This window comes from Medicago sativa, chromosome 1 (genome assembly GCF_051527215.1).
Source record: "Medicago sativa cultivar Bolivia chromosome 1, Bolivia_mono, whole genome shotgun sequence".
Classification (NCBI taxonomy): Eukaryota; Viridiplantae; Streptophyta; class Magnoliopsida; order Fabales; family Fabaceae; genus Medicago; species Medicago sativa.
In genome coordinates this window covers 82,179,643-82,189,695 of record NC_140749.1, presented here as the reverse complement: position 1 = coordinate 82,189,695, position 10,053 = coordinate 82,179,643, and the positions used below count along the sequence as shown (strand labels likewise).

General features: G+C 35.5%; 2 protein-coding genes across 2 annotated transcripts; both read left to right on the top strand.

Moving 5' to 3' along the window:
* LOC146958141 (receptor homology region, transmembrane domain- and RING domain-containing protein 2-like) lies at positions 1 to 4,148 on the top strand. Its single transcript, XM_085739721.1, has 4 exons — positions 1 to 272; positions 1,029 to 1,259; positions 1,857 to 2,264; positions 3,045 to 4,148. Exons 1-4 carry the CDS (start codon positions 146 to 148, stop codon positions 3,602 to 3,604), a joined length of 1,326 nt encoding a protein of 441 aa, XP_085595847.1. The 5' UTR covers positions 1 to 145; the 3' UTR covers positions 3,605 to 4,148.
* A 2,838-nt stretch (positions 4,149 to 6,986) lies between these two features.
* LOC146958140 (uncharacterized) lies at positions 6,987 to 10,053 on the top strand. Its single transcript, XM_085739720.1, has 3 exons — positions 6,987 to 7,934; positions 9,104 to 9,166; positions 9,738 to 10,053. Exons 1-3 carry the CDS (start codon positions 7,213 to 7,215, stop codon positions 9,748 to 9,750), a joined length of 798 nt encoding a protein of 265 aa, XP_085595846.1. The 5' UTR covers positions 6,987 to 7,212; the 3' UTR covers positions 9,751 to 10,053.

Here is a 10,053-nt window from a genome sequence, read left to right as displayed (position 1 = left end):
GAACATTCATTTTTGACATGGAAGCTGATGTTTCTCTTTTTTCTGCAGTGTTTCCGAAACCCTAATTTTCAAAATCCCCAATTTCTCTTTGGATGATTTTCAACCAAAAATCTAATCTTTCGTGCTTTTCTATTCAATTGCTTTGATGGGTTCCTCGAATCTTTGCTTCTTTTTCTTCTCTTTGTTGAGTTTGTGTGCTATGGCGGCTGCTAAGGTTGTGTTGATTGGGAACAACATCACTCTCTCGTTTGATGATATTGAAGCTAATTTCGGTGAGTTTTGTTTTTTTCCTTCGAATTTGGATTCTGTGTTATTTGATTTCAGCTAGTTTGAATAGGATTTTGATTTTATGGAATTTGTGAGTATTGGAAATTCTTACACTGGTAGTGTTTTTGGCACACTGGAAAGTCAAATCCTATCTAATAAAGAAAGAAAAAAGAAAGAGAGAGAAAAGGATTTGAATTGATGCTGGAATATGTCAACAAACAGTTGAGGCATGCAAAGCATGGAATTAGTCACATGTACTTAATCAGATAATATTACGACGTAGTTTGATCCATGTAGCCGACCCCACTTACCGGGATAAAACTTTGGTTGTTGTACTTATATTAGGTAACATTATGGCGTAATTTGATCCATGTAGCCGACCCTACTTACCGGGATAAGACTTTGGTTGTTGTTTGTTGAACTTATATCAGATAACAGATACTTACCTCTCTATAGTTATATTCTAGAATTTGTGTTTCCTTTGTGATGGTTGTGGTGGCGATTTTAAAAACCATAGACTTAAAGCATATACTTGCCATTCCTAAGATAAATTCCGGAATATACTTGCCATTCCTAAGATAAATTCCGGATTTATTTTTGTGATTAAATTTGTGCTTTGTTTGGGGAAAAGATGGTGATGAAGAAGAATGTAAATTTGTTGCTGTGTTATTGTTTTAATATTATAGTATTGCATTTGATTGTGGTGCTGATGTTAAATCTACCTGTCTCTTTTTGTTAACATGAATGGCTTTTGATTTCAGCTCCATCGGTCAAAGGTTCTGGAGAATACGGAGCCTTATTCTTGGCAGAGCCTCTTGATGCATGTACAGAACTTACGAATAAAGCTAGAACACTTTCGAATGCTAGTTCACCTTTTGTTTTGATGGTTAGAGGGGGGTGTAGCTTTGAGGAAAAGGTTAGGATTGCACAAAGTGCTGGCTACAAAGCTGCAATTGTCTATGACAATGAAGATGGTGGCATCCTGGTTGCAAGTAATGACCAATTGTTTTATGTAGCAACATTTTGTTCTTTATCTTTCTCTTCATATATGCGATTGTCATCAAATTATTTTTGACACATAAAAAATGCTAATGTGAGTTGTCTGGTACACTAACTGGTTGTGGCAAAATTGTTTTGTATAGACTAAGAGATCCATTATCTAGAAACGTTTTTGCTGTAGATTTTACAGTAATTGTGCTTATTGTAATGTCTTTTTTTTTTTTTTTTACCATAAAAAAAAAGACATAACAATAAGCACAATTACTGTAAAGCAATGAAATTATTTTACAGAAGTTGGTAAATTGTTTCATTATTACAATATCTCTTGGAAGGAAAATATCAGGGTTCTAGCTTAGTATGTGGTGCATATTGAACAACATTCTGGACAAGCTTGGAGATGATAATCCAAATACAATATAGGATAAAAAATTGAAACTTGGCAATAATGTAAAATCTATAAGGCCATTGATGACCATTTCTTGTTGGATTGATTTCTTGTTTTCTTTTGATATATATCTGTATATTTGTTCACACACCTGAGTCATATTCTGATAAATTATAATTTCTGATTGGTGGTTTTTTAATTTCAGTGGCAGGAAATTCTGCTGGTATAAGAATACATGCGGTATTTGTTTCAAAAGCTTCGGGTGAAATACTAAAGAAATACACTGGTTTAACTAATGTGGAAACATGGCTCATTCCAACTTTTGAAAACTCAGCATGGTCTATCATGGCAATTTCGTTCATTTCCCTGTTAGCTATGTCTGCAGTGCTGGCCACTTGTTTCTTCGTCCGCAGGCATCGCATACGAAGAGAAAGGCCTCAAACTTCTTCTCATGTTCGTGAATTTCATGGCATGAGTAGTCGCTTAGTGAAAGCAATGCCAAGTTTGATTTTTACTTCTGCTTTGGAAGATAACTGTACATCAAGAACATGTGCCATCTGCCTTGAAGATTATTGCGCTGGAGAGAAACTCAGGATTCTGCCCTGCTGTCACAGTAAGTCTTCCCATTCCAATTTTTTTCCCTTTTTCAAATTCAGTGTATTGTTGGTTTGATCTATCTTCGAATAACATTTATGTACTGTGTGCAATTTATTATTGGATTGGTTGTTGTTCCTTTGTTGAGACATATGAAAGCCTTACACATTGGTGTTAACTTTTAATATAAAAATATAAATGCCAGTTATTATCTGGCAAATGAGAATGTCTTTGTCATGAGGCAGGTTATGGCTATTTTCCCAGGATTTCCGGCCATGTCTCTTTGGTTTTATTGTAGAAGAGTATACCATGAATTTTTTTTAAATAATTTCTATTCTGAGACGGAAGTAATTGCTGAAATGATTTTATTGAAAAATATAAATGCTAGTGCATGAAATGATTTAATATTAATTACTGACCAAAATCATTTGATTATAAAAAAAAAAAAATGCTGACCAAAAACAGGTTTGCTTGAGGACCTAGTACACTCGTGTTCCATTTAATTTGTTTGAACTGTGGTGTTTTCTGTACCTTGTCTTTAACAATACGAGAGTTTAAATCCCAGTATATCATCAGTTTAGTCCATTACCTTTATCCCTGATGAAATTAGGCCTTCCTAGTTTCTTGTTTTTCTTTGTTTTCGATTTTACTATACGCTTCCTGGCTATTGATATGTTGTTTCAAAGAAAGATTAGTCTATGCTGCCCGTTTTGAAGTTACTAGTACATTGTGCATATTAATTTGCGTCATTGTTACAGATTATTCTAATTCAATTTTTTTCCTGGCGACTTATTGACAGAGTTTCATGCTGCCTGTGTGGATTCTTGGCTTACTTCATGGAGAACCTTTTGCCCAGTTTGCAAGCGTGATGCAAGAACGGGTCTGGCTGATCCACCACCTTCAGAATCCACACCTCTGCTGTCATCAACCCCGTCATCTGCGGCATCCTCTTTCGTGTCTTCTATGAGGTCATCATTTGCTTCATCTTCAGCAATACAAATTGGTTCACCGTCGCAATCTGTTTCTCGTAACCACTCTTTAGCAAGTACCCCTTACAATCAGCCTTCTCTAAGGTCCTACCGTCAATCCCCCTCCCTAAGCTTCAGCCGTAGCTCTGTGGATCTTAGGAACGCGTCCCAAAGATCTCTAGCTTCACACATGAATTCACCGCGTTCCATCGGTTATCCATCTTTATCATCTCTTAACTCAAGATACTTGCCTTCACACATTCCAAGTCCAAGCAATGCTTCAGTAAGTTTCCTCGGTTCATCCAGTCATCAGCAGCATCCACTCCGATATAGTGAGTCAGCCTCAAGCTTCTCACCATTTGCGTCTGCCAACTCCCTTCCGGAATGTTGAATTGTTCAATTGGATTTAATCATATGATTGAGATGTCTTTGCGGTTGAACCCGTGATTGCCGAGTCATTGAACTAATGAGCGGCCAAATGATGACCGTCAGTCTATGTCCATACCCATCGACATTCCCTCCTTCTGTTTTGTGTCTCCTCTGGCAAATGACTTCCTTGTTGGCATCTGGTGTACATTGTAACATCTTGTGATGTTAGTTTTCTTTACATGTGATGATTATGGTTCTTACATTTTTCAGGTTGGTGAGCTTGAGTACAGTAGTCACCACCAGTGTGTTTTACGCTTTGATTATTGATGTTTTGTTATAGCCTTGATTTTCAAAGTATAGTTAACTTGCTGCTAACAAGAGAAATGTTGGACTGTATAGACAGATTGAAGTCAGAAGAGCTGTTTGTATTTTGTCTAATATGTTTGTCCAATTGAATGATGAGATTATGTGATACTCTTGGAGTTATTACTTACACATACCTTATCATCTAACTTCAACAGTGAGTGCCAATAATATATGTACAAATTCGGTGGGATTTAGCTTCACTGTTGATTCAGATAGATAGATATGTATGTTGGTCATTGTCATCAACTTTATTTAAACCATAGAGCTGCATTGGCTAATGATAGCAAATTTTTTTTTCTGCACCAAGAAACTTCATCAGCAATATATGTTAAACTATGTTTTAACCTAAAACTGGAAAATTCAAGTAAATTAATTACAGATTTTCATTCCCTTGGTACAATACGTAGTTTACATTAAGTTTATTTATAAGATCAGAACACATTCTAATAATACAAAATATACTGAATATCACAGGTTGATCAATCAATTACTGAACACACCGAACCTTTACTCTAATACAAGAGAATACAACTTTTCCAATAAAAGAATACAGGAGAACGTTAAGTTTGATGACTTGGTACAGCTGTTCAAAGTTGGTTGAAACTATTGGCAAAGTTAAGAGAAGAAGTTCATGCAGAGCCGCCCCCCCCCCCCCCCCCCCCCCCCCCCCCAAAAAAAAAGTCCAATCCTTAATGAGAGAGTTTCTTGGATACTTAGATGGTCTTAAATGTGAGATAATCGAGCGTCTTAAGGATATTGAGGCAAAGATTATGGAGGTTTGGTCGGAGACGAAACCTGCTCTAAATTTCAAAGCCAAATTACCTTCTCCAACTCCTTTATTTCTCCCACTTTCTCCTTAAGGATGCTTAATATTCCTAGTGTTAAATTTTGAAGTTTGATTCCTAAGTTTTTTAATTATATACCATTTTGCCTTTAAAAAAAAAGACTTCGATTCCTACAACCTGTTATTAAAAATCAAAACTTTGCTGGTTTAATGCTACATTCGAGAATTAACCTGTTAAACATATATATACTCATTCAAGAATATTGGCATTATGAAATTTAAATTGAGGTTTCAGTGTTTAAAAAACCGACAATTTCACAGATGAGAATGAAGCAATGGGAACATTACTTGATTCTTCAGCAAGACTCTTGGTTGATTTTGTTTGTTCTCTGCTGCATTTTTTTCTTTAGCATGACTTGACTTTGTTAGCAAGAAAGTGATGAGTCAAGCTACTTTTCTTCTTTTGTATTATTTGATTCATCTGTTCCAACTTTGTTTTTCACTGTTATTTTTTCTCGTGTGATTAAAAGCTGGATGTCCTTTTACTTTTGTCGATCCTTGCTTTAAAGAAGAGACCTTTAATCATTGCCCTTTTTTTATTGTGGGCGAAATGCCATTTTTTAGGCAAATCCGTTTCACATTGCCCTTTTAAGTTAAGGTATTAGTAGGTCTACCCTCTCTACCCTATTGACAAATTCTTCTCATAGGAACTTTAAATTCTCTTCCATATGCGATCACGTATGTTGCAAAAAGAGTCTTTTTCTTCCTTCTCACCATCGACGGCATTCCCAAATATTTTTTTGGAACCAATGCCCTCGACACCTGAAAATTATACATAATCCAATATCTTGTTGCATGAGTCGTATTTGTGCTTAAAAATACGCTCAACCGAAAAATCACCACAAATGCCCACCGCTAGTCTCCATGTGAAATTCCCAAACAGCCCTTCAAGTATGTTTATAAAACCTCAAATTCAATTAGAAATAATTTCATAAATTTAGTTGTTTCGCCAATTTTAAGTTTGAAAAAATCGGAGCATAAATAATTCACATTTAGAAAAGGAAAATGTTAACAAATGCCCTAACGAAAGATTTTAAAATAGTACTGTAAGTTTTTATAAAAGTATGTGTATTTAATAAAGGGTTGTGTTAACTTGTGCCCGTGCCCTAAGGGCACAAGTTAAGAAGCTAAAAATGGAAGTAAAACATAATTTCTGTCTTGAAAACATAAGATTTTAAATTTCTAAAACATAGAATGCACAATTTTCAATAAAATATTTCTATATTTAATCTCTTAACTTGTGTCTTAAGGGCACAAGTTAACATTTCCCTTTAATAAATTAGAAATTGAAATGTTTGACTTTTTAAATAAATACTTTAAAATAACTTCTTTATACGGAATCTTTGAAGAGTGTCCTTAGGACATTCGTTAACCAGACTGAATAGAAAAAAACTATTAGAAATTGTTAGTTGGTTATATGCAAAATATGTATTGAATATCAAAAGTTTTTATAGTAAAAGATAAAATAATGTTGAATTTTTTTATGAACATTTTTTTCATGATGGATTTAATTGGTTATATAAACATTTGTTTGCGTGCAATAGACAAACACTGATTACAAAAAAATTCTGACGTTGGTTCATACATTAAAAAGTTACTTTCAACTCGTTTATGGTCAAGTCAAATTTTTTATGGTTAATTTCATAATTTGGGAAGACTTAGGCATGGCAACAGAACCCGTACCCGTGGGTATCCATCCGAACCCGCCGCGATTTTGACTGGAAAAATCCGCTTTGACTGGGTTTGGATTTGGGTTTGGGTTTTCCCCGATTTTAAAGGATGGGGGTGGGGCGGGTAATGGGGAAACATGTACCCACCCCGAACCCATCCCCGAACCCGCCCCGATTATATTAAATTACATAATTACCCCTATTTTAATAGAAAGTCTCAATTAATCATACTGTAGACCTTCTCACTTCCCACAAGTCTCAATTAACCATTCTCTCAACCTTCTCACTTCCCCACTTCTAGTTCCAAGTAAGTTACAATATGTGCAAACTAGTTTCAATATTCACATTAATTGGAGGGTACAATTGAAAAGAAAAAGTTACTATTGCATTGGAAACTGAAAACGACACTCATTTTGAAACAGAGGGAATATTAATTATCTTAAAAAAAAGTGTCACTTACTAGTTGTATTTCATCTTACGTGTCATCATTTCATACTTTATACAATGATATACATGATTGTGTGTTTGGCACTTTTCAAAAACGAAAAAATGATTCTCAACCTGATGAAATAGCAACGATTCCCCTACTCTTTTGGCCAAAGCAATCATATATCACTTCTGATATAAATAGCAACTTACTACGCGCTTTCATTTTCACCGACCTATAACCCTAACCCTAACCGTTTCTCTCTCTCTCTCTCTCTCTCTCTCTCTCTCTCTCTCTCTCTCCGCGCCCGCGCCTCCATTTCAATGGCTACTACTAGTAGCAACGATGAAGCCAAGCAGAACATCTTCAGCGAACTCCAAACCATAACCGATGAATTTGATCACCCCTTCACTTCAAACCAGATTGAAACTATTGCCAAGTTTATCTGCGTTGACTATGACGACCGTCGCTTACGAATTCAAGGTGATATCGTGTCAAAATATTTTGACAAAACTCCTCAATTCTTAGCATTTGGATATCTTAACCAAATGCTTGAGAAACTAAGCCAACATACTCCTCTTGATATGGTGGAAAAGCATGTTGAAATCTTTTCGTTCTTGATTCAAGAACTCAAAGGTTATTTTGTTGGAGCAGTGTGGTTGTATAAACTGGAATCATTGGTACGTGAGAATGAAACTTATGTTAGAGAACTTGAAGCGACGCAGAAACAACTGAAGGAAATTTTCAATGAGCGTCTCGAATCGATAAGGGAGGAAAGAGAACAGCTTCTTGGGGAGTTGCAAGTAAGGAAGGTACAATTGTATTGTTCTGAGGAGAATATATCTGATCAAGCTTTTGCGGAGTATCTTCAAAACTCTGAGATGATTAAAGGTGTATTTGAGAAGGAGATTAAGAAAGTCCAGGCTACGATCGAGGAGATCATGTCGGATGTGAAACCTGCTCTAACTTTTAAAGCCAAGTCGAAACTATTGTCTCTTGAGTTTGATATATTTTCTCCCACCCTTATTCGGGAGAAAGGTACAAGGTATAATCTATATTTACGCCTTTTTATTTTTTGGCATTCTTGTTAGCAAGCATTATATGAGTTTACTTTGAAATTTGAATATGGTTCCTTATTGATGATGCATGATTTGATGATAATGATGATGATGATGAATGAATATGTGTAGAGGATTTTTAGCTTTTCTTGGCTGCTGATTTGGTTGCTTGTGTGTAGAGGGCTGGTGCTTAGTTCTTATTTTTCGGTTTTTGTTTAATTTTGGTTTAAGTTTTCACATTGCTAGTCCTTGTGCTTGGATTTTTATTCTATCAATATTTGGCTGTTAAAAATAAGTACATCAATACTAGTGAGCTTAAGAAATTTGGTCTGCGGTCGGGAGATGGTTGGGCTGCAATTTTTTTTGTACCGCCTACATTTTTCGCTTTCTTTGCTACCTTTGTTGGGTTTGGTAAATGTAAGAACGCTAGAAATGGGCTGAAGCTAATTTGGCACATGGTGCTTTGGTCGATTTGGAAGTCTAGACTGAGCACCTATTTAATAATAATGTTGAGAAGGCGGCTGAGGTAGTGTCAAAGTTCTGTCTTGGCGAAGGTACATAGGGAGGGTGGCTTGTTATTCTTGCCTCGTCCTTTCTATGAATCGTCCTGGGATCCTTTTGGAATTTTGGTTAGATAATCTTCTAAATTTTGGAGTAGAAGCAGGGCTAATCTGTATTGAGTTCTGCTGGTTGTTATTTCTCGGTTGTTGAGGTCCTTGGTGGTTGGCTTTACTTTATCACTTGAGGCGTGTCTTTTTTCTTCCGGGCTTTAGAAGTGTGGTTCCGCTTCCTAGCTTCTGTTGTGTGATTTGGTGATGTTAGACTTAGCTTTCTGTCATGTATGCAACATGAGTGTATTTTCCTTTCCTCTCTATATTGGTTGTGCTTCGGATAAGGGGTATTGGGAAAGAGGGTGGATGGATGGTGTTTCTGTAGTGTATTGAAGTGTTGTTTTGGCACTTTCCTCTTTCTCTTTTTAGCAGGTTTTTCTTGCAAATTGTAATGGAATTTGCATCCCTCCTGATTATTACCTGTGCTAAGTTTCATTGTGTTGAAATTTAGAATTCAATTCCTACAAATTGTAAATTAAAAACCAAAATCTTGATGATATTATATTTTCTAAAGTTTCTAAGTTCGAATATATCTTATTTTGCAGGTCAACATCAGCTTATGACAAGCCTGACTGGTTAGAAGGCACAAGTAGTGGAAGCCAAGCAAGGTAGAAAAAGTTGAATTAGCAGAATTAGTTTGAATGTTAGATAGTTAGTACCCGAATATTCTTCTACTTTCATCGTTGATTTTTATTCAATTGTCACTCTCACAGTATTTGTACTTCGATAATTTTCTTTTGGATAGTGAACATGTTTTGGTGGGTTAGTTGTGCTTGAGTTAGTGTTTGAGTTTCCCGCTTTCTTTAAGGCTCTGCATGCCTTCACAAATTTGTAATCTTTTACCTCTTTGCAAGTATTTCTTATGCTTGTGTTAGAGAAGTAATCATAGTTTCTGTAGTTGAGATGTAACTGTTTCATTCATGTGTCTATCTTGTTTCTGTTTTCTATATCTCTAACATCCTAAATTCCTAATTTATATTTCAATATGTGCTCCATGTAATGAAGGTCTTTCTTGCATATTGTAATGGATTTTGCATCCCTCCTAATAATTATCTGTGCTAAATGTTCATTGTGCTGAAATTTAGAACTCAATTCCTACAAATTGCAAATTAAAAACTAAAACCTTGATGATATTATATTTTCTGAAGTTTCTAAGTTTGAATTTATCTTATTTTGCAGGTTCACCTTATGAGAAGACTGGCTGGTTAGAAGGCACATGTTATGGAAGCATGGAAAGGCAGAAAAAGTGGACTTAGTAGAATTAGTTTGAATGCTAGATAGTTAGTACGCAATATTCTTGGACTTTCATGATTGTTTTTCGTTCAATGGTCATTCTCACGGTGTTCATACTTTGATAAGTTTCTTTTGGATAGTGAACATGTTTAGGTTTATTTTTAGGTATCAATACTGAAGTGGTTTTTTAATCTCTGTAGCACCTCATTACTTTGGTGGTTCTTTGGAATTTTTAATTCATTGTTACTGTTTGTGGCTTATA

What these genes read in the sequence shown, in the direction of transcription:
- LOC146958141 (XM_085739721.1), top strand. Translation starts at nt 146, where the DNA reads ATGGGTTCCTCGAATCTTTGCTTCTTTTTCTTCTCTTTGTTGAGTTTG. An exon ending in TGGTGGCATCCTGGTTGCAA is followed by an intron (nt 1,260 to 1,856) that starts GTAATGACCAAT and finishes TTTTAATTTCAG; the next exon opens with TGGCAGGAAATTCTGCTGGT. An exon ending in GATTCTGCCCTGCTGTCACA is followed by an intron (nt 2,265 to 3,044) that starts GTAAGTCTTCCC and finishes ACTTATTGACAG; the next exon opens with AGTTTCATGCTGCCTGTGTG.
- LOC146958140 (XM_085739720.1), top strand. Translation starts at nt 7,213, where the DNA reads ATGGCTACTACTAGTAGCAACGATGAAGCCAAGCAGAACATCTTCAGC. An exon ending in ATTCGGGAGAAAGGTACAAG is followed by an intron (nt 7,935 to 9,103) that starts GTATAATCTATA and finishes CTTATTTTGCAG; the next exon opens with GTCAACATCAGCTTATGACA.